At 45.0% G+C, this 25,312-nt stretch overlaps 1 protein-coding gene across 1 annotated transcript in view; it reads left to right on the top strand.

Annotated features, from left to right (window-relative positions):
• The first annotated feature begins 871 nt into the window (after nt 1-871).
• IL12RB1 (interleukin 12 receptor subunit beta 1) overlaps nt 872-25,312 on the top strand; it is a 448,922-nt gene continuing 424,481 nt past the window's right edge. The window contains exon 1 of the mRNA XM_069649246.1: nt 872-1,179. Within this exon, the coding sequence (XP_069505347.1) occupies nt 1,110-1,179 (70 nt within the window). The 5' untranslated portion in view covers nt 872-1,109. The remainder of the gene's footprint in view (nt 1,180-25,312) is intronic.

Here is a 25,312-nt window from a genome sequence, read left to right as displayed (position 1 = left end):
CTCTCGAAAACACTTGCTGCCTAAAATGTAAGGTTCACTGCATGTTTTTAAAAGCTCTATCTGCACACCCATGTTTCTTTGCATTGCCTGGTGTGGCAGAGCCTTCAGGGCGTTGTGGTGTTGGGTCTGTTTGCAATAAATGAGTACTGCATAGCAATGGAAGCCCATTAATACTAGCAGGACATATGGGCATGCCTGCCTGCGTTCTGATACATTAAGGTTTGCCTGGGAACAATTAATCACAGCAACAGTGATTTCATAACTGTATGGGCATTAGGTTTGTATATTTTTAAAATAATTATTTGTACCTGATCAAGCTCCCAGCTACTTTCCATCTCGCTCACTCCATGTCAAATGCAAACAGAAGTCTTGTTACAAGTGGACGTGAGTTGTGAGTCCGGGCAAAAATGATACAATGTGTGTGTCTGGCTCCATGGTTAGCAGGCAACGACTTGCGGACACTTTCAAAAGCAGCTCAGCCTTGAACACAAGAGCTCAGGGCAGACTTGGCAGAATCTCTGTAAAGTTCAAAACACAATGACATCTTCGGTACTTCCCTAACCTCTTCTGAAACACACAAAAGAGGCCCAGGGTGCAGAGGCCCAGCGGGAAATCTCTGTGTGTCCCGCAGGGCGAGTCCAGACCTGTCCCACACTGATCCCTATCTAGAGGTGCAGCCCACCTGCTCCTGTCCATGTACCCCCTCCCACCACCGTCTTACCGTTGGTGCTCGTGCCTTCCAGACTCCCACAGCTGCTGACGTGTCCTCTTCCATTTCCTCTAGTGGTTATCCTGTGGCTTCTGTGATGGCTGCCGCGTGGTCTGGGGACTTTTCTTTGCTTAAAGGTTGAATGCTTGAAGCCAGCAGATAGTCACGAACCTTTCTGTCTTCGTTACCTTGCATGCAGCAGGTTATCAGCGAGCACCGCGACAGTCCTTTCACGGGAAGCGCAAGTGAAACACACAACTGCTAGCTGTGTTCTAAGTGGCGCAACCTTAAAAGGAGTCCCAGCAGTCTAGAGGGCCCTGCTCTTCCGTGAAGGTGTGCAGGGCTTGGGATTGCAGAGCGAGCCACGCATGAGGAACACGGCTACTTCTGCCAGGATGACATGGGCTGCTGCCATGCAGGTGCCATGAAGAGGTGGACGTCGCTATTACTACTTGTAATCTTTCTAAGAGGTAAGTTCTGAATTAGAGTGAGGGGCTCTCAGGGCACACATACTAGTTCTTAACATTATTTTTAGATCTTGTCTTCTATGAAACATATCACACCTGAGAAAATGGATTTCTCAAGAGTTTGGCACAGCGGAGATTGAAACAGCATGGCACGTATTTCTTTTTGTTTTAGCGTTTGCTTTTATCGTTGAAGAATCTGTTTACCTGCACACGGGTACAGCCAGGAGCTGCTTTTTTTCATTATCATTTTGTATGTTGTTTAATGTAGCAATTAGACGGCATCCAAACAGGCAAATACATTGGATCAAGGCAACAAGGAACAGGGCACTCCAATCATAGATGACGAAATAGTCTCGGGAAGATAGCTCAGGGGCAACGTGCTCGACTTGGAAGCAAGACGACGTGAAGCAATATGGGATCGAGGTTCGATCCCAGGGTCCGCGCTTAGAAATCTCTGGGGTAATAAGTGCGTTATAAATAACCAATTACAAAGAAATATTTCATGAAGCCAGGACAATCTCTTACAATGGAGTGCACAGTAGGTGGCCACACACCTCTCGCGATGGAAGAAGGTGAAGGCAGGTGAAGGCAGGTAATAGCATAGCATCTGGAAAGTGACATATCCTTGAACGGGAATGGTTTATTGATTTGAGTGTACATCTCTAGGGAAGGCAGCCAAAATCACCTTGAATATATCAAGATCCACCTGCTCTTATAGATAACCCTCTCAGATGTTGACAGGGTCAGCAAATCATACATCCAATTCTCGATGGACAAGCACTTGGCTGATTTCAAAGCATGTAGCATGTTTTTTTTCGGCTTTCAACAAGTCAGTACTACCTTGTCATCACCTAGAATGAACAGGGAAGACTTCATGGGGACGCCTGTCTCCAGAAGTAAGTTCACTCTCTCGTACATCCCTTTCCAAAACGTGTTGGTCTTATGGCGAGACCAGCGGGCTTTCATAAACTTCCAGCAAGTACCATCATTGATTAAGCTCCTCTTATGCATCCGTTCTGGGGTCCTATATATCCGGTGCAGTAGTTTGATCTGACAAACTCTGAAGCACCAGTCAAGTGATGTCACACACATATTGCTGCAGCACCTCGTCCAGCTTTCAGATTCATTCCAATTTCCACTGCCAACAACATCAACATTCCTGTGTCATTCTCACCGTTCTCTGCATAAAGTGACTGCAGGGCCTAGAGAGATGGTTGCTCTTGAAATTCTACTCGTGGGGAAAGATCGAGAGCATCAAAATCAATATTGCATCCAGGATCAACGATGTCCTTTATATGCTTCCTCCCAGGCCACTCCAAGGTATTTTAGAAGAAGTCGACGCTATGCTGCAAAGATTTCTATGGAACGAGAAACCGCTGAGGCCAGTGCTTTGAAAGCTGCAACTACCGACCTGCCTGGGGGTATGAATGTCCCCAAATTCTCAAACTACCACTTAGCGTTATCTGTGAGACATATTCACAGGATGACAAGATCTGATGCTGATGTATGGGTGCAGACTGAATCCAACTGGTCTAGGTAGTTGGGAACTAGAGGCATGTTACCCAGTAAGTCCAGAAATACGCTGGAGAAGATCCCTCTCACAGAGTTCACTCAGGAGAGCTGGCACTCTCTATCACATGTGTTTGCTGCCTTCCTGGATGCATCGATTAGGCAAAATTCAAGGAGCATTTCCAGGCCAAATTGAAACATTGGTGGCATCCACTACGTCACAGTCCCACTTGGAGAATGGGATTTGTGTCAACTGCACCATCTTGCCCACTACACCAGCAGGAAGGCTGCTTACAAATGGGACTGTGTATAACCAGGAGCTACTTTTGATTCCCCGGACCTACTGGTGCCATACAAACACACCTCTGTTACATTAGCTCTGTGTGTTCTGGAAGTGTATAAGGAAGTATTAGGACACATTAATGCATGATAGGTCATAAATAGAGGACATTTATAGAGTTATAGATAGAGAGCTTTCTGAATGGCATCTGTTAGACGATGGGTGTACAACGTGAGTTGCCCATGATGTCCCTCTGAGCCCCAAGGAGAAATGTACCCTGATGGTGAAAGCTTGTATAATGTTTTGGTGTGCATGGCCCACTTAGTCCCTTTTCCACTCCATGTTCTGTCCCCATGGACCTGCTTGTAAGTGGTGAACTGTGGCAGCATGATAGGGACTGATGGGTGATGTCACTGTGGTTCTAGGCTTTCTGTGCTTCTGTTGGGTCCTCAAGACCTAAGGTAGAAGAGAAAATGACATATCCCCCTGCCGTAACATCACAGAAGGTGACTATGAATTCCAAAGAATTCCAAAAATAATCTACTGTGATGTCACAGCATAAGGACATTATATGTTACGTTATGTTATGTTACTTGGCATTTATATAGCGCTCTATATATCATTGGTATGATCTTAAAACGCGGGTAGGTTGAACTCCCTCGGTAACCGCAGTTCTGGTCAGTAGAGAGAGATAGTGTCATAGGGTGCGTGGGTGCACCGGTTATGTGTGCAGCTGATGTAATTGACGGATGGTAGCTGAATCCTAGCGTTAGCTGTGGTGTTCAAGATATCAGTTGGATGTGTGCAGTCTGGTGGGTGGACATGCAGACTGGGTTTGGCTGCGTTAGACCTGAAGCACGCTTATGTGAGAAACTACGCCGGAATGTCATGGGATAGCTACGTATTATTAGCATGATGATGTGCTCATGGGGTAGTGTTCGTATGTGAAAAGCTAGACCAAATTTATCAGGGGTATAGCTGTGTTCTAGTTGTGTGATGTGTATAGTAGATATTAGGCATAGTGATGTGATATGATATGATGGTTCATTATTCAGCTGCCCGGTACTACTTCCATCGCTTCCATTCCATCCATTTCATCCATCCATCCACTCTGTCCATTTCATCTATTGCATCCACCAATTCTATATACATATATTCCATCCATTCCATCCATCAATCAATCAATTTATTTCATATACATACATTCCATTCATTCCACATCCATCAATGCCATCATTCCCTCCACACATTCCACATGCGTCTATCCATTCCATCCATTCCATTCTTTCCATCCATTCCACCCATTCCACCCATACCATCCATTCAAATCCGTCCATTCCTTCCATCCATTTCATCCATCCATTTCATCCACTCCATCCATTTCTTCCATTTCATCCATTTCGTCAATCCATCCATCCATCCATCCATCCATCCATCCCATACAATTCCATCCATCCATTCCATCCATTCCGTCCACTCCATCCATCAAATTCCATATACATACATTCGATCCATCAATTTCGTCAATACATCCATCCTTCCATTCATCCATCCATCCATGCATTCCATCCATTCCGTCCACTGCATCCATTCCGTCCACTCCATCCATCAAATTCCATATACATACATTCCATCCATCAATTCTATATATGTACATTCCATTCCTTCCACATGCATCCATGCCATCCATTTCATCCATTCCGCATGCATCCATCCATCCATTTTGTTAATTCCATCCTTTCCATCCATTCCATCCATCCAAACACTCCATCCACGCATTCCATCCAATTCAACCACTCCATCCATTTCATCCACCCCATCCATCCCCTCCATCCACTCCATACGTCCATTCCATCCATCCCCTTCATCCATCACCTCCGTCCCCTCCATCCAACCCCTCCATCCATCCATTGCATCCATCCATCCATTCCGTCCACGCCGTCCATTCTGTCCATTCAACCCATTCCGCCCACTCAATCCATTTCATCCATTCCGTCCATTCCATCCATCAATTCCATATACACACATTCCATCTATTCCATCTATACATCCTTGTCTATAGCCCAATTAGTGGGCGTATTCTTTGAAGACAAGGTTGGGAGCCTCATTGTGTATTTAGTCATTGGGTTGTTGGGAGTTCAGACGCGTCTTTAAAGTTGCTGTTGGCATTATGGAAAGAGCCATGTTTTTAGTAATTTTCGGAATGTCATATAGTCTTGGGTGTGTCGGATGTGTGGTGGAAGCGAGTTCCACAGGGTCAGGGCCAATGCTGAGAAAGAGCCTCTAATCCTGACGGAGTTAGTGGTTGGGATCCCTAAAAGGAGAGCAGTGCTTGATCTTAGGGTGCGGGGCGGAGGTAAGGTTTTAACTTATCATTTCGAAACGGAAATAGCTGCTGATACTTTTCTCTGGATGCCATATATCTAAAAGGTATAGCCAGTTTACTTTTAATGTCCGAGTTAGATTTGGGGAACACTACGCACTTTCTTTTCATTCCCCAGAGTAAATCCTACTGGTTGGTCCCTGACACCTAGCCCCTCTTTTAGCTCCTGCTCATCAAATCGTATTTACAATCTCTACACAGAGATAGAAAGGTTTCTACCTTTACTTCATCAATCCATACCTGTCCAGGAACAGCGCTTCTGAACATTACTTCCTTTGAAAGATGTTTTTCAGACTATGAGAACTTACCATTCCTATTGGTCCTGATTTCAGTGGGCAACAGATTAGTCGCTAGGAACAGTCCGATTAAATTTAGACTACACTAACGGCCCAGAGGTAGGACTGGAGAAGAAAAACGTACGACATACTGTACTCGGGATCAGCACCCAAACTAAGAGGAGATTACACATCACTCAATCACGATCAAATGGACGTCCTGCAATACCTGGTGGAAACAGTCGACCTTGGCTCGTCAAGAAGAACCCATGCCCAAATACCTGTAACCTTTTGCAAAAACCTCCCTTCTGAATCCTTAGAATGGATGATCTGATCAAAAGCTGGGCCCAGACAGATGTCCGAAGAGCCCCAGAAATAATCCAATCTGTTAGCGTGGCGAAAATATTTTGAGACCCACCAGTTTCTCCTCTTGCAATATTAAAGCACAGTGTGGAACCTGGTATCCTCATGGAAACGTTTTGGCTATGAGAATGGACATTCCATTATCCGTCATAACTAAAAACAGGCATTCCCCATTGGTCCACACTGATCATAATTCATTGTTAATTTTGGGGGAAAAATCTCTCCCAAAAAATATAAATATAAAAATAAAGTTAAATAAATTGAAAAAATGAAAAACAAACCTAGAAGATAAACCATAAGGATTATTGGTAAATCAGATAATTTTGTAAATAAAGTTAAAAAGAAGTCAGCTTGCAGGCTGGTGGGATGGTTAAACATTACAAAACTGTGGTGCACGGGAAGTGCAGTTATTAATACCAGTGGTGAGCTGTAGCCTGCACCCCTGGAAAATGGTGTTCCGGCAACCAAAGGAGGCAGGGGTTTGACGGTAATCTGTTCTGCCGCCTGGACAGCTCATCTCAATTGTTTTCCACAGTGAGAGCAGCGCGTGTGTTCACAGTAGAGTTAACGGAGCAGAAGGGTTTGCTGACTCACAAATGTAATGGAGTCACTGAAAGACTGCCCTGATTTTTGGTGTGTACTCCCGGTCATGAACTATGTCAACACACCCACATATGCATACATTTGAAATGCCTCCTCGTCAACTGTATCTCTGCCTTGTGGACGACAGGCGTTCAGCTTCAGGGCATGGGCAGCAAGGCAAGTGGATGATGGGGCGAGAGAACGGTGCCTGTCAGGCGCCTATCCCACAATATACCCACACCCCCGCTACGACAGCAAGAGCCGACATTTGCACAATGTCCATCAAAAGGGGGGAGTGTGAAAATGAAAAACAAAGAGGATGTGGCAAGGTGATGAAGAGGCCTGCCTAGGCTGGGGCAACGAAACTGGTGTTTTGATCGTGCCGCCTGACGCCAGGAAAGCGACTCAGCCCCGGGCCAATTTTGCCCCAAGGGCACCCACAATCAGTTTCTCCCTCATCGCGCACTGCACAGAGCACAGAGAACGCGTTTGGGAGATTGGCTGAAGGAAGATTGCTTTTACCAGCCATCCCACCCAGCAGTTATAGATTTAAGAAATGGAGCAATGGAGCAAAGATCAGCATTAAGAAACAAAACCATACCGAAAAACCTTGACCCCCGGTATGCCTCTTTACACCATTGATGGTTTCACTGTCCTAGTCTCCTCATCAGTAAAAACACTAGGAGAATACCTGGACGCCTGCTGACCCTCAATCGTCAAGTCAACATCATCGCCTCCTTAGCTGCATACACTCCAAACTCATTAACGCATCCAGACCCTTCCTCTCCCTCCACAACTGCCTAACCATTGCTCGAGCAATCATCAGTGCCAGGTTTCACTATTGTAATGCACTTTTTACAGGACCCTCCACCCTCAAAAATCCAGAAAATGCAAGTCATACAGAACAATGCCTTATGCGCTACCCTCAACATCCCCAGACAAGCCCACAATGCAGAGGCAAGAAAAAATGCCCACTGGCTACCCATAAGAGACAGAAACACTTTCAAAACCCTAGTGATTACTCACAGGTGTCTCTCCAATTCAACACCACACTGGCTTTCGAAGAAGTTTACCAAAACCCAATCAAGGAGATCCATCAGAACCGTGTAGACCAACCTTCTGCCCTCCCCTCAATTCAGAATTGCCAGAGTTGGAGGGTCCAGCTTCCCCGTCATCCCAACTAAACTTTGGAATGGCCTCCCGCCTAACTTAAGGGTGGATGAATCCTACTTGTCCTTCCGGAACAGCCTGAATACCTGGCTTTTCATGAGCCGCCTGCGCAACTGTGTTTAAACTTTCTCTTCCTTTAACAAGATACATAAACCATGCCTGTGCTTTTTTTCCTGCTCAAACAAGATACACAACCAAATTTATGCAACTGGAATGCAAAGTGCAACAGCATCTGTGTAACCGAATGTAAGCTATCACAGCACCTTGATGCCTCTGGGCATAGTGCACTATACAAATGTAAAAACAAAATAAATAAACCACAGACACTGAACGTCACAAAGTCGTGGGCATATGGAGGCACGGGTTAGGCTGAAGACTGCCCTCAACCCGTAAGAAATGACCCAACCCACAAATAGACATGACAGGTCCGACTTTGATGGACCTGGGAATATAAGGATGACAAGTCCTTTTCACATGGATATGGAAAGAGGTCCCACTAACACGGACATGGGAGTAGAGGAAACGCTGGCGAAACAGGGTCATCCCTCTTCCTGAGCCTGATGCGCCCAAAAGCAGACACTGGGATCTTTACAGTTTATAATTTTCTGTTTGTAAACCATAAATCCTGTGGCCTGTAATTTTCCATAATTACTGTTTCAGTGTAATTATTTCAGGTCGGCTAATTGCCTGCTGCTGCTCCACATCCCAAGTAAGCACGCTACATGTAGTCAGACATACACATCTAAGCTTTGCGAGCAGCGTGTGTAGCTGAAAGGGAACAGTAACAATATGAAGATGAACACGCCTGGAATGGCCTGGGTTCTGCCTGGCCTGGGCGGTGGCGCAGCTTCAATAAAGACGCGGACACAGAAGGCTGCTACCAACGTCCTTCTTTATTCAACTAACATTAACTCTGCCCCTCTCCCCTTCCCCCGCCCGTTACTTCCCTTTTTCCTCGTCACTTCCCTCATCCCAACCACCCGCCTCCCCGGTGTCCATGGAGACATCAACGTGACAAAGCCCGGCCACCACAAAGACTTGAGCTGTCCCCATCCTGAGCTGGGAGTCTTCAGAAATAGAACCATACTGCATTACCTGCTGTTCACCTTTCCTCATTACAGTCCTTGTCTCCTGGAGGCCGCCTTCCCAGATAGATCTCTTGCATACCTCTTACGTAGTTTTAACATATTGTGTAGTATAAAAGCCCCACCTCCACCCATCATCCCTTCCTGTGTTTTTGATGGTAGATCTTGTGTGGAGCTGGCTGGCAGCACTGTTGAGGACTGGCAGACCCAGCTGATGGCAGGTGAGTCCGTGCAAATCCCAGCCCCCTCTGGTGCTGTGGTGGGGCGTCGTTGCAAGGGGGTCTTTAGGGGGCTATAGCCCCAGGACTTTTGGTTGTCGCCCTGGATAGAAGCTCAGGGGCTACAACCAAAAGGCTAGCTAGCCCCGAGTCCTGACAGCCCCAACATTAGCATAGCCCCGGATCTTTTTCAGACCTAGCAACACCCCTTTGGGGCCGCATGGTGGCGTGCATCAGGCAGCTGAGTCTAGGGGATGTCACTGGGCAGCGCCGCCTCAAGGTGCGCTCAGAGGGTGTAGCTGCACAAGGGCGCATCCACAGTGCAGGGCGCATTGCCACCTGCTCAACATCATGTAAACAGCGCCTATTAAAATAGACGTTATTTACATGACACTGAGCTATCGGCGCACTTACACACAATTTACAAGAACATCAGGGGACTCAGTTCTATTGTATCAGCGGTACAACAGAACTGAGCCCCCTGATTTTCTGCATTTGTGGTGGGCGGGTGGTGAGTGGGGGGTGTGTACAAATCTTGCACTGTCACTGGGTCGCCTGAGGCTGCACTGTTGCAGGCGCCAGGTGACGATGTCAGTACTATGGGGCCACGCTACTACAGTGAAGGGGATTGAGCCGTTCTCAGTGCCAATCTGGGCCTAGCCGTGATGGGGTGGCGTACACACGGGAGGGGGCAGCCCCCACAAAGTGTGCATCTTTCCCAGCACCACTCAGGGCTGCACTGCTGCGAGTGCCAGCTTCAATTAAAACAAGGCCACCCTGGGGCTGCGACACCATGCTGTTGTGGGTGTCATTGCTAGGAGGGGCAGCCTGACAGAGCACCAAGCTGGTAATGGCGCATGTGAGCATGGATTTCTGGGTTGACCTGATCCCTTTTAAATAAAGAAAATGTAAAAAAAAGGAAAGGACGCAACATAGGATATTATGTATAATGGCAAAGAGGGAAGGAAGCTACAGTCATTTAAGAGGAAGGGAAAGGATTGGGCTGGACTTCAGGTGGTTGGTTCCACAGGTTGGGACCTGTATTAAAGAAATGCCCACTTTCTGACGCCATCCTGAAGTCTAGGAACCATGGAGCACAAGAAAGCCTCAGAGAAGTGGAATCATGTCTCTCCATCTTCATCTTCTGGCTCTCTCATATCCTTGTCTTACATAGCGAGGCGCTATCATCATCGTCACCACCGGAGAAGGCACTCTTTTAACCCCAACTTGATGTCAAAACTCGAAATAGGGCAGATAGCTCAGATTTTTTTGTAGCACAGGGATGCCATTTAGGGGTCGCCAGGGGTCACTACCCCTGTAAAAAAATCATCAGGGTGAAGGCTGGGCTGGGGCTTGCAGCGTGAGAAGGAAGCGTTCAGTAGGGTTTGGAGCTGAATGTGACATGTGGCATGTGTCACATGCCACGTTCAGCTCCAACCCCTTCTCCTCCGGCTTCCTCATGGCTCATATGTTTGTGAGCAGCACAGATGAGTCAAGGGTAACCTGGAGTGACAGACTGAAGCTGGAAAAACAGGCAAGGCTTTAAAAAAAAATGTGATGTGTATTTTGCAAGTGTGAAGTGCTTGTCAGATGTATGCATGTGCTATTGGTCAGTGAGTGGTGCGGGGTGCATTCAAAGGCCCCAAACGCAAGTCCCTCTCACATGAACAGCTGGATTTTAAACCCTGAAACAAAAACGGAATGGCCTTTGTTTTTGTTTTGCAAGTGAAATTGAAGAGCCATGTTGAAAAGGGGCCTACCTGTCATTACCAAAGGATAGGCAGCATTTTCATTTACAAAAAAGGAAAAGATCCATGTCACATGGGAAACAGGATTGTTAAACAGTGACACAAACAGCTTGCAGAGGTGTGTGCAAATAAAAGAAGTTAAATGTGAAAATGAATCACTGCTAATAGAAAATGTGAGGGAAAAAAACATGATGTGCGGGTTTACAAAAAGCAATGTATATTAGGTTTCACATACAAAACTCCAGTGAAATTTGAAAAGCCACATTGTGTTCATGAAAAACATGTCAGCCCAAGACAAACCCCTTTGCTGTCTGTGAGAAACTTCACAAATAAATCTCCCACTCCCAGTCTAGATCTCGCATCTCCCATCTATTAACCAACTTCAGTAAAGTGTCCTGCTGAAGGTGTTGAAATTCTGTGCTCTCCAGACCTGCTGGCTCTGAAGGCATTGACTGCAAGAGAGGTTCCGATTGGCTGGAGCATGACTAATATGTGTGAAAATGGGGGCAGCAACTTCAACGAGAAAGCTTCCAACACAAACAAGATGGATAAAAAACACTCTGTGTACAGGCTGACCTACTGAAAACAAATGACCGGAAGGCAGGAGGAGGACCATTTGTACCATATGAAGATTCACAATTAATTTAAAAGGACTGTTTTCATTTTGGCCTGTTTCTCAGCAACCACAAGACAGATTGGTGTCATCTATGTACGATTTTTTATGCAATTTCCAGGCTAGTTTGGAGATATACAATTCATCCATCTGTGACTCAGGGAACTGTAATGGCCAGTTAAACTAGGTTTCTGGCTGATCTAAACATGTTCCAAATGTGAGAGTTGGTGAGCAGTGGGTAATACAATTAGGGATATGGTTATTAACTTACATATTCATAACTATTATGCTTTTTATGGAAAAGGCAAAAATGTGCTAAATGGTCATGCTACATGGTACAGACTTGGTGGTCAGCTTATCTAATTCTCCATGATTAGGTGAACCAGAAAATATGTGTAGTATGGCAGTTGCTAGTAAAATTATGAAGTTGGGATACATAACTAATGTTTGCCAAAAGTTGAACGGAGAACAAATGGCGATTACAAATGGAAATTGCCATATGTTGCTCCAGACCCCTATACCAAACCTGACTTGCTTTCTGGGTTTGAGAGGAGAGAGAAGGGTAACTGTCCAGTCCTTGTTCCAGGAATTATTGTAGGGTTCTTCCCCAAGATTACAAATTGGTGGTGTCATCGATGCTATATAAGGGGGACTGCACTAGGAGAGGGGAAACACAGAAAAAGACAGACAGATAAGTGACAGACCATCAGGAATGCTGCTGAAACTTACAATCTGACAGCTGTAAGGAAACACCATAGTGCATTTGAGTGGAGCTGTCTACTTCTAGAAAGGTCCAATGGTGGAGAGCGGGAGGCCATCTTTGAGAGTGGAGTGTCCAGACCCCTGCCCTATCTTTCCAGAGTTTTCCTGAGATGCAGCTGAACCTTAAACAGGGGTTTTCTATGTAAGTAGAACTGAGCCCTGTGAAACCTGTGAAACCTAAAGGTGTGGAGTCTGCTTGCCCTAAGTCCTTTCCCTTTATATTGGGTGGTGGGGCAAAGCTATGTAGATCCTTAGCCTATTTAACTCAAAATATTAATTTAAAATTAATTCCCCATTTGGCAGAACACTACAGGGTGAATTTTGTTAAAATTCGAAATTAACAAAGCTCACTTCCCAGTGTGAACTGAAAAATATAGCCTATCATTTAATTGGGTAATTCTTTTTTTATTTAATTTTTTTTATTTTTTCATTACGAGTTTTAATCACCGAAGTGATTTTTACAAGCAAGTAAATAAATCAATCCAAAATGAAGAGGTGACGAAGAGGAAAGCAGAGGAAGAAGAAGAAGAAAAAAATGTAGAAGAAGAAGTAAGAATAAGTACCAATTTGAGACACAGTAAATCAAGATTAACAGCAGAGACAGCACCCTGTAAATTGTAAAATTCGTAGATTATAAAGGGCTCTGAGCCTCTGGCAAAAGCTCTGCTGCTTTGTCCTTAAAAATTAGATCCAGAATTTTAGTAGCTGCTATAGCCCCTGAAGGTCTAAGACCCCCTATTAATCGCTCCCACCACAGCTCTTCTTCTGTCAAGTAAGCTTTCTCCAAATGGTGTAGCAAGTATGGGGTTATGTATGGATTTGTGCCCGAGCATGATAGTAAGAGGTGTCATACCGTTTCAATAGTTTGATTTGAGTTGCAAAAACGACAACTGTTAGTCGCGGAGGTTCCTCTTATCTGCAGGATCTCATTTGTAGGCAATAAATTCAGCCTAGCTCGGAGAAGTGTTGATCTTGTTTTCCTTGTTTTCCTATTTGGTTTATAAGGAATGGTTGAACTTCGTTCAGTTTTCTGACCATTGTGGGCAGATGCTGGGTCAATTTGTAGGTGGCTGCTTTCTCATGTGTGTCAATCCAGTCTATTTCATCTAAACGTTTTTTTGTTTTAGTTGGGTTTAAAACGTATTCTTCAATAGAACTGCCACAGACTTCTAGGTTTAGTTTACATCTGTTCTCCCAAGTGGCCAGCATTTTACATTTGCCTGAGTTCAGTCCTTCTTGGACCAGGGAAAAAAATAATTGGAGAAGATGGATCCTTAATCTTCCGATATGGCATTATAGTCGCTCTAGTTACTATTGCCACCAAGGATGATAGTGAAAGTTCTCGTCTTATCAACACTATTGGTGTAGAGGTTGGAAGATTAAGAACTGATCGCCAGAAAAGACTCTCCAATCTAGGCCATAAGAGATTGGATAGAGATGGCATGGTGTCAGCTCCATAAGTGATGTGGGTATCACGTTCCCCCGGTAGCACTTGAGTAGTGGCATCATTGAAAAGCAACCATATTTCCTGTCAAGAATTTTGGCCTGTGAGATGAGATTTCTCATTTTTGCATATAGATGGAGTTGCATTGCTGTGTCATATCGCGAAGAATCAATCAGGACCCCGAGATATTTGAAATCTGAGACCTGTTCCACTTTCTCTCCTGACAAGAACCATGTTGGGTTGCCTCTTTTCCGGCTCCTTTTTTCGAAAAACATTATCTTTGTTTTTTGTCTATTAACATTGGCTTTAGTGTACTTGGTTAAGGAAGCGAGCTGGCGTTGTAAGCCTATTGGCGTCTGGTCAAGTTGTTTAAGATCACCAGCGTAAAGGATTCTAGGAACTTTCGCTTTGCCAATTACTGGAGGAAAGGATCTTCTCTCGGCATTTGCTTCTTTGTAGTTCCCAAAGTACGCCAAAAAAAAAGGCCGGAGCCAGAGGGCAGCCCTGTTTAACTCCTCGGGATGTTGGTTTCACGGAAGAAAGCAGCCCCCTTGAATTCAGCCGGACCTGGACACTGGTATTGGCGTGTAGAGCTTGTTAAGGGCCCAGGATCTCCGTCGGACAATTCCATTCGCTTAGTTTTTTCCAGAGTTTCGCTCTGTTAACTAAGTCAAAGGCCTGGGTGAGGTCTATGAACACCAGGTAGAGTTTCTTATTTATTCCCTTCCAGTACTTTATCTTTGAATATACTCAATAGCAGGATATTAATGCTGGTTCCTGTTCCCTTTTTGAACGCTGATTGTAAAGTGTCTTCAAAGGGGCTTTTTTCTTCGCCCAGAGATGGAAATGTTTCAGATGTAAGCTGCCATAGACCTTCCCTATGACATCCAGTAATGCCACAGGTCGGAAATTCCTTGGGTCATCTTTCCTTCCTTTTTTGAAGATCGGTATGATCACCGCTGAAGTCCAGGAGGGCGGAATCCTCCTTTGTATAGTGCATCTTTGGAAGATCAAGCTCATTAGTTTTGCCCAATCCGCTGGAGCAGATTTTAAGTTCTCATTAGACAAGCCGTCATGCCCTGGAGCCCTACAGTTTTTCAGCTTAGTTATAGATAGCAGTATATCAGTTGGATCATGAAGATCGACCCAGGGGGCATTTGTAAGCAATGGTATAGATGACAAGGGTGACTCTGGAGATCTAAATAGTGTTGAATGGAATTGTGTCCATGTAGACTCTGCAATACTATTTGACAGGATTGATTCTGTCGCTTTACTCCGTGGGTTGATCAATTTCCAAAAGTCTCTGGAGTTACTGTTGTTAATTTGCTTCAGCATAGCCTATGAGTCCTGTTGATAAAGTGTGAGCCGGTATGATCTTAACCAAGCTTTGTAATTTCTTATCACCTCTTTTGCACGAGTTCTGTTAAGATCTGTGTTATTGCATACAGCTGATCATTTCGTTCTGCATACCATATTCGCCACCAGCAAGGCGTCCAATGTATGAGTGTGACGGATCTCCTTCAAACTAGAATGCTTAGCACCTACGTTGGCAGTTCTAAAAGGTTTTAAGAGCGGTCTGTAATCCTCTTCGAGGCGGTTTTCAGAGATCTAATAGGAGTCTGTAATATCTCAGATGTTAATCCGGGTAACCCGTACCCGTTTTCCCTTGCTTACAGGTTCGATGTCTACCAGGTAATAAGAGTTCACTGGCTTTGCTGATGACCATTTTATAAATAGCAGATTGTGATCACTTTGAGCTGTATATTGAACATTGGTTTCCACCAGATTAGCAAGAAATGGCTGTGAAGCAAAGATGTAGTCAATGGTGGAATAAGCCAAACCACGCTTCCATGTTGGTGTCTTACAGGTTTCAGGTAACATAGTTGCTGTGTTGAATATGTACCTAGATGTCATTAAGTTAGACCACTCATTTCCTCGTTGGAAAGCCTAGGAGATTGTAGAATCTGCTGCCTCTGATGTATTCGTGGAGAAATTGATGTTAAGGTCCCCACACATAATTACCTCGAAGGCTTTCGACTCCAAATGTACAGAGTCCAGCGTAGCTGTTACAAGATTGAACAATGAGTCTCTTTGGATCCCCTTAGGATTCCAATAGATGGTCATGACCAGAAGGTGTGTGTAAAATAAAGTTTCTGAGCCGGCCTCTCTGTGAAGCCATGAAAGGATGACCGCTAGGACGAATGGGGACTTCAAGATAACCTTTTCCATTTGTAGGCCACCTCCCATCCGAATTGAGAACATCAATCCCGAAGATGGTCTGCCTTTTTGGCCTGATAGTGCTGCTGAGAAAGCTATTTTAAACCCATTGAGCGTTGTTTTTTCTTTCAACCACAGCTCCTGTAGACACAAAATATCATAGCCACCTAGATTGATATCACCTGCGGTTGTTAGGTGGAGAAACCCCATTGTGTTCCAACAAGCTAAGGAGAGTAGATGAAAGTCCAGAAAGAGAGGGGTCTGCAATGGTGGCTATTTGTGGAGTCGAGATGATAGTGCTTTTGGAATCCACAACCATGTTTGGGTCTGTAAATCTGGTCTACGGGGGTCCGCCTTCTTCTGAATGGTTAAGTCTCGTGCAGACACCACCTGGTCCTTAATGTTTTTGACCGGGTCTTTTGGTCGATGTGTTAAGACTTCCCTTTGAGGTGATGGCTGTGATGTATCAGATCTATAGCCTAAATCCTTTTTGTCCTGCTGACCCAGACTTCTTTAAGGAAGAGGGGTGTCTTTGTTCTTTAATAAATCCAACCTTTCTGTCTGACCACCCAAGACAGGCCTTTCGGTGAAGGGGGGTCTGAAATCCAAAATTCCCCAAATCATTCCTATTTTTCTGTCCAACTTCCCTGACACAGACCATAGTAGGGTGGGGGGGATTCTGAAAAACAAATCGCTAAATAACCCTGTGTTTATTTTAAACCAAAGTGTGGGCGAAATCATAAATGACATATGTATTTATACTAATCTTGAAATCCTATTGCTAGCCTGTTAAGCCGGAAAATCACAATCACACAACACTACATGATAATTGCTTTGATTATAGATCAGTGTAATTATTTTGTGAAGTGGGATTTGGAGCAAGTGAAGAATTGTGATTGTGTTCTTTTCAATTCACTTTTGTGATTTATTTATGCTGAGAGAAGTTGATTGTGTTGTGTCATGGATAAAGTGGTGTTTGACTTGTTCGTGCTAATTTATACTACTTTTAATTTAAATAAATAACAACTTATTTCCTGTATACTGGTCTGGCTCTTGTCTCCTTGTTAGCTCAGGAGAGAGGGATCCAAGGGGCATGATATGTGTCTGAGAAAAGGCCGCAGGAAAGAATCCGTTAAACAGTTTGTTGCATCACACCTTAATTGGGGAAGGAAGGAAATTCCTGTGTTGAGGGAGACTTCTCAATAAACTGTTACAGTGGAGTGTGAATGAGATGAAATGTGATAGTATGTGTGTTTGAATGTTCTGGGGGTGTGGGTGTGTGCCTATGTATGAGTATGTATGAGTGAGTAACTGGTGAGTGACTGGTGGGTGAATGAGTATGAATGTGAAAGTGTGTTTCAATGTTCTGGATGGGTATGTGATTGTGGAGAGTAGAGAATGCAGTGTGAGTGGATGCTAGAGAAGGTGTATGGTCAGTGAGTGGTGAGTGAAGGAGTAGGAATGTGATAGTGTGTGTTTGAAAGTTCTGGGTGGGTGGGTGCGTTCCTATGTGGAGAATGCATTGTAAGTACAAGTGGATGTGAGAGGTTTATGGGTGAGTGAATGGTGGGTGTGTGAGTTGGAATGTGAGTTTGTGTGTGTCTGTGTGTGTGTGTGTGTGTGTGTGTGTGTGTGTGTGTGTGTGTGTGTGTGTGTGCAAATGTTATGGGTGGGGAGGGTGCCAGTGTAAGTGTTTGTGAGAGAAGGTATATGGGTGAGTGATTGGTGGGTAAATGGGTCTGAATGTGATTGTGTGTAGGAATGTTCTGGGTGGGTGGGTGCATGCCTGTGTGGTGAATGCAGTGTGAATGATTGTGAGAGGAGATGTATGGGTAGGTGAAAGGGGATGCCTGTGTGTGTATGGCCCTGGGAGACTCAGGATCACTAGAGCTTTTTTGACACATCCTTTATTGACTCTGTATGTTTTGCTGGCATTTTCGGGCAAAGACAAGTTCATTTGTGTCATTATCAGGCTAGACTGCCATTTTGATATTGCCAGTCTAGCCATTATTTACTGTGGCATGATATTTCTTACTCATCATCTTTGATAAAGCAAGCATGATAAGTAGTATTACGTCGCTAGACTGAAGTTTTGGTGTAGAGACCTGTATATTTCTTACTGTAGCATGACATTTTATTAACTGAGCATCTATGATGAAGAAAAGATGATAAGTGTTCTTATGGGTCTAGACTGGCTTACATTGGGACCATTTTCTTATCATGACATGTCACTTTTAATAGCCAAACCAACATGAGTATTTTCTTACATAGGAGTACTGGCATATATGGGCAGAGCCAGCTTTGTGCCTATTGCCAGTAATGATAATATAAAAAACATATCAAAGAAAACATGAGTATGTTCTTATATGGGAATACTAGCATAAGTTAGTGGAGACAGCATGGAGATGTATGGGCACAACCAACATGAACATGTTTTTTATTCTGTCATATATTGACGGGACTGGCATGGCAATACATTGGGGAATGCGGTTGTGCACTTTTGATGACTTGCATCTAATGTACTTTTTTTTCCATAAGTTGCACTGCACCCTACAAAACCTATTGCAAACTGTCTGACCTTCTATCCACATTTTCAGAAAAGGTATGGTGTGTAAGGCACCATTTTAAACTATTATCTATTATTTTTATTTGTTAGTTCGGGCCCCCTCGCTATGCTTGGTTGCAATCGCATATTTGTGGCAAATATTTACACCCTCTAAAATAACAACTCACCAGCCACCTCCGAATGCTGGTATATTTTGGGACCAGGCACCATCCCCCTCTTTCTACGCTAGGTGACACATTTAAACTTTGATTTAAAAAAAAACATATTTACTTCTTTCATTTGGAGTAGTGCATGCCCCTGCAGCAGCGTAATCAACATGGGCATTGGGCACACGTGGTGGTCCGGGCCGGCCCGGGTTCTGGCGTGCCCTGTGCTTTGTCAAGGAGCTCTCAGAATGACTCGCAATGTGGCCCCCAAATTTTGTGTTACATTGCTGATTGGGATCTGCGCACATTGAACGCATTCAAGTGTGATGTGAATAGCTGAGAGGGTCCTCAAACTCGAACAAGACTCTGCTCTGGTGCAACACTGTAACCCCTTAACTGCCAAGGGCAAGGTATCTTGTCCTTGGGATTACCTCCCTGTTGCCAAGGACAAGATAGTTCGTCCATGGCACTTAAGGGGTTAATGAAGGAGAAAACGTTAGAAGGCATTGAATAGCGGAATACTGAAAATTCCAAAAAGGCCTTGGCACTGGGGCGGAAAACCCATGGCAGTTAAAATAAGCGTTTGGCACAGAGTCTCAGAAGTGAGAGCGCCATGGAGTAACCCACCCCTCCCCACTCAAACTCCTTCTTTGAAAGGGCTTTGTGGAAGCTACATTCACAGGCCAGGCCTGGGGGTCATTAAATAACGCACCTCGCACATAGAGCTCTAAAAATTGTAGATGCATTGAGGGAAGTACAACCACCAAACCTCACACCTCTCTACTTTAAAAAAGATTGCAGAAGAGTCATGTATTAAACCCTAGAACATTAAGGTGTTATGTTTTGCTCTGGATTGGGGGAGACAACATGTGGTTGCTTGCCAACTTAAAGATAAATGCACACAGAAACAGCTTACACCCGCATAATAGGGTTCTTTTATCGTAATGTTAGCTGAGTCATAGATACATTTATAGCCAGGGAATTTTGTTGATACTAAATCCTGGTCAATGAGTTAACTGTCAGGCCTTGCTCATGCAGCATTTTGCTCCCTGATAAACAGACAGCACACGCCTTCCCCATGCAGCATTTTGCTCCCTGATAAACAGACAGCACACGCCTTCCCCATGCAGCATTTTGCTCCCTGATAAACAGACAGCACACGCCTTCCCAGGTCATTGCTTTTTTGGCTTGTTTAACACTTCAAAGCCACAGATAATGAGTACTTCTGTGTCCATTGATCTATAGATGTTTCATCTACTAGCTGTAGCCTTAGTTAGAGATTTTGGTTACCCTGTTACAAGTACTGCATTATGTATGTTTTACAAATAGGCTCCATGTCGAATGTGTAAAATGACATTCCCCAAATGTGTGATCATGGACAAATCTCGCCTCCCTCTGCGCCTCGCTTCTTATACATGGCTGAAATGAGAACCCCTGTAAACACAGGTGTTACACGCATCTGAAGATCGTCTGCTATCACTTCCCACGATGTCACTTGGGGTGGGGTCAAATGACATCACTTACTGTGATGGATTCGGAGGTCAAGGGTCGTGTGATGTCTCTTCCGCTATCCCTGGCATTTTGGTGAAAATGACGTCCCTGTGGTAGCAGAGGCCATTAAAGTCAACATGGTTCCTGTGGCTGCTGCCATATCGGCCAGGCTATTACCCTGAGGCATTGTGGAGGCTCCAACCCCCCTCCTAAAACATCTTTACATGGTGACCCATTAAAGGAGGACAAGGGTCACGTGACTGTGGAATGAGATGAGGACCTTGCGGTGCCTGAGGTTCAGAGGATGACGAAAAGGCAGTGAAACGTCCTAAAGAAAGAATGGAAGGACACAGAACGTCCACCTTTCCCCAGATATCTGTACAAACTTTACCCACTGCTGGAACCTGATGCCAAGTATTGGGGAAATGTAACATTGGTGACGAATTGGAAGATGTAATAGGCCAACACAACTTTGAACCAGATGAGGCCATGCTGGCAGACACAGCTGATAAGAAGATTGATGGGCCTGTCAGGAGAGGTTATTCCACAATCAATCTAATCATTGGAGCAGGGGCCTATTGTGGTTAAGCAGCACAATCGCTACTACTCAATTTTCAGGAATTATATTCCACCTATGAGGAGGAAACAGATCTTTACCCCTTCCTGTAAATGATGGAATGCCAGGCACAGTATATAACAGATATCAATTGCTATCTTATGAGAGGAGCGACATCAGGTGGCAGTTCTCAGTGAGAAGACACTAGTGGCTGTGTAACTGGAAAGTAGATGCCACCCAGAAAACAGCCCTGTCAAAGCTCCCATTCCTATGCTTTATCTTACAGAAGCAAGACACATTCCGTCACAGTGCGACTGCCTCACAACTGTCAGACCTGTCACCAGCACAATCAGAAAAGACTAAGGGAAGAGGATCCTCAGCCCTCCCAAAAGCATGACCACATGAAAGCCTTCCGGAGGGGGGCAGCTGGGTATTGGAAGAGGTGCAAAAAGGATATTCTTTGGCATTTCACTCATCGCCCTCCCACGGGCATCACGGTGCAGACCACAATTCTAAAGAATCCATTGAGGAGACAGGCATTGCTGCCGGGGATTGACCAGTTGCTCCAAAAAAAGCTTTTGGATGTTCAGGAGCCTAGCTTTCTCTCACTAATCTTCCTGGTAAGGAAGCCTACGGGGAACCTCAGGCCAGTTCTGGACACAAAACACTCAACCCCTTTCTCCTGTATTATCCCTTTCAGATGGAAACCCCTCAGAAAGTGATTGTGGTCACCTACCAGGAGACTGGTTAACATCCTTGTACCTGGACAATGCATATCTTCACATTCCAACCCGCCCTTCGCACCAGAAATACCCCCGTTTCATGGTGGGCAGCACGATCTTGCAGTTTCAAGTGCTTCCCTTCAGGTTGGTGTCGCCTCACAGGATTTTCACCGAGATACTGGATCCAGTAGTGGGGCTCCTTCATGAAGAGGGATTTGCACTCTTCTCTTATCTCGACGATTAGCTAGTCCAAGTCCCCTCACAAGCCTTCTCTTGGCTTCAAACCAGCAGATTGTGCGAGGTTCTTCTGGAACATGGGTTCTGCATACACTGGATGAAGTCTATCTTGAATCCATTGGCAGACCTCCAATTAATCGGGGTAAACTTCTGGATGTACAACTGACAGATGGTGCTGCCTCTATCAAGAATGACCATCCTTCGGAAACATCTCAGTCAAGATGAACCCACACTCCTTGTGAGGAGGATACGCACTCTCTAGAGGACTGGGCGGTATGCAGTTCGGTAATAAATACCTAAATAAGTTAATCAATAAACCTGCCAGCTTCAATGTGTATTACATTGTTTACACATCTGTTTGCAGCAAAACTCCTATAGATTACACTTTACTGTTGTAGTAACATATACATATTAAACAGACACACACACATAGAACCCTTTGCACTAAAATCTCATAACACAGAGGAGCTGTGCAGATACACTACTACAACGCATTCAACACCTGTGTAGTTCCCTGCTAACCAGACACATAGACAGAGACCTCCCCTGCTGCCTCTCTTGCTACTATAATGATCCTACCTAACATGCACACGACCTGGCATAATGCTACGTTCTTACCTACCTACTCCTAAGGAGAAGTGTGGGTTCATCCAACATGTGTGACGACCCCACTCCTTTTCCATGGCGGTCCTTCCTTCATCTCTTCCCTCACACTGCCACATTTTCACTTGACTCCCTTCTTATCTGCAGGCTATGAACTGCCAGTGGCATCCTCTGCTCACCACGATGTATCAGTGTGTACTCACACTTATCCCTAGTGGCCCCTGACTACTTTAATATATACAGCATTACTTCACACTAACAATGCCTCTATCTCTTTTTGTGCTTCTCTTCTACACATTCAAAGCAACGGTCTGACAATGACCTGTGCTTAGCGAGATACCTAGTCAATGACCGCTCATTCTCTCTTTCATTCCACTACTCCAAAATCCTACAACCAAGCATTTACAACTAGCTCTGTAACTCCCTAGAAGCCTTCAACTTATTTGAACACCTCCCATCTGAGTTCTGAGCCCATGACTGCCTTGATACATTTCTCTAACATCTTCACCTCAGCATGCCATTCTAAACGCTGCTCGATCCATGTCCTACTTCACCTCTCGGCACCATTGACTACCCCTCAAAGTGTGTAACCCATCCCACCGAGGTAATCAAGACTGTGAACTTGCTTGCAGTGCCATCATCCTATTTGATGGAACCTTCTCTATGTCATAGAACTCCTACAGCTATGACTCCACCCACCTTTGCTAGGTGCCCTCCATGGCTATGTCCTTCTCTCCCCTCTTCTCACTTCACGTACTTCACCTCCTCTTTTGGCAAGCTGATAGCTTCCTTTGGATTTCCCTATCACGTGTTTGCAGACAAATGCCTGATTTATTTTCCCCTTCACTTTTACTCCTAAACTCTCCAGCCAAAACCCAAATATCTTTAATCGTGCACCACTAACTCTCTGTCGTCCCTCAATCGATCTCCAACTGTCTCACAGTCATCTGCCACTGGATCTCTGACTGCCTCCCAGTATCCATCACTGGATCTCCAACTGTGTCTAGGTCACCCATCATTAGATTTCCATCTGCCTCTCAGTCATCTGTCACCGGATCTCTGACTGTCTGTCTGTCTTCCATTGCTAGATCTCCAAATGTCTCTCAGTCATCTGTCACTCGATCTCTGACTGCCTCCCAGTATCCATCACTGGATCTCCAACTGTGTCTAGGTCACCCATCGTTAAATTTCCATCTGCCTCTCAGTCATCTGTCACTGGATCGCTGACTGTCTGTCAGTATTCCATTACTAGATCTCCAAATGTCTCTCAATCATCTGTCACTGGATCTCTGACTGTCTCTCAGTCTTCCATTGCTAGATCTCCAACTGTCTCTCAGTCATCTGTCACTGGATCTTTGACTGTCTCTCAGTCTTGAGTCACTGGCTATCTGACTGTCTCTGCCATCTGTCACTGGATGGCAGTGGAATTCCTGATCCTAAATAGTGAAATGATCTAACTCTGTGATCACAAGAATCCACCCCTCATTGACTGCACCATATATGCTCATACCCTTCTCTTTTGCACACATCCCAGGAGTCCTTTATGAAAGTAACCTGACGTTTCATTATTGTAACACCTCCACTGTAACTGTTATCAGGACCATCCTTCTTACAGCCAGAAAAATCTCCCTCCTTCTCACATTCCACTCCACCAGCTGTCTGATTTCAACCCTTGTCCTTAGTTGGCTTGACAACTACTCTGGCCTATTTCTGAGGCTCCTTCTACACTCGCTCACACCCCTCAACAAAATTCAAACGTGTCCACCTGTATGTAGTACACATGCACGGATTTCTCCCAAACATCTGAATACAGCCTCCATCGTGGATAGCTTTCCATGCCTATCAAACTTCCTTCTTCTAGTCTTTGAATCCATTCACAGGCTTTTCCTCTTAGCTAGCAGACACCATCATCCGCCAGATGCCACCTTGCATACTCCTCTATGGTACTCTTCGCCACTTATTTGTCCCTTGCCCAACCTCCTGTGTCCAATCCCTCCTATACCCCCATCTGTGGAACACCCTCCTTTCCAGTGGCGGCCAGCCACTATGCGCAGGGGGATGCTGCACCCCCCCGGCTTAGCGTAAGGCCGCCACCTTGCCAGACTGACAGGCAGCACAATTCCAAGTGTCCTTTATTTTCACGGGGGACTGTGCTGCCTGCTTCACTGCAGGGGCACCTACTCCGCTTTGTTCTTTTTGTTTGTTGCAGAGCCTTTGGGCTCTGCACCAAACATAGCGACAGTGGCGACCAGCCACTATGGGTGGGTGGACGCTGCCTGAGCGGCAGGCCACCGCCTTGACTGAGTGACAGGCAGCACAAACTCCTGTGTCCTTTATTTTCACAGAAGACTATGTTGCATGCCTTTCTGAAGGGGTGCAACCCCCACAATAGCGCAAAGCGGCACTGTCCAGCCCTCTGGCATATGTAAGTGTAGAGAGCATGCTACCAACACTAATGTATAACAAGCTCCCAGCAACCACAGGATTGCTGGGAGCTTATTTCACCAGGGTGGTGCATTAAAGGGCCCATTTCGGTGTAATGCCTGAGGAAGGAATGCCTGTTTCAGGGATGCAAATGCAAGTGTGACAACCCTGGCATAAACTATGGCTGTCACAAAACAAGAATCATTAATGAGACAAATTATTTTGTCATGAATTGTGCCTACCCCTGTGCCTGTTTCAAAAGGTGCAGGGGGTGCCCCTCATGTCAGGGCATTTAAAAAAACCTCCCGGTTGTGATTCGGTTGCCTTTTTACATTCCATGTAATGCCTCCTTTTTTGGGTAAATGCTCAAGAGGGGGGGAGGGGACCTGAATGAGCGCATCTAAGAAGCCCTGTGAAAAGGAAACAGAAACAAAAAAAGAAGCAATGCTATTGTTTTAAAGTGCTAATGCTGGCATATATCATTGGTGCAGAATCATAAAAGTGATATAGAATGGCAATGCTGGAGCGTATTTTGCACACTGCATCATAAAACTGAAATAGCAACTCTGACATATATTGTGGGTGATGTTCCATGAAAACAATTTACAGTGGCAATGCAGCCATATACATTATGGCTGTAGTTTCATGAAATTGATTTCCAATGCCGATGCTGGCACATATTTTGGACACTAGTACCATGAAAATGATGTAAAATGCTCCTGTGCACTATGGTGATCTGCCA

The sequence above is a fragment of the Ambystoma mexicanum genome, chromosome 1p, assembly GCF_040938575.1.
Source record: "Ambystoma mexicanum isolate Mex_15411 chromosome 1p, UKY_AmexF1_1, whole genome shotgun sequence".
Classification (NCBI taxonomy): domain Eukaryota; kingdom Metazoa; phylum Chordata; class Amphibia; order Caudata; family Ambystomatidae; genus Ambystoma; species Ambystoma mexicanum.
The sequence above is the reverse complement of the archived record's forward strand: the minus strand, read 5'-3'. Positions and strand labels throughout refer to the sequence as shown.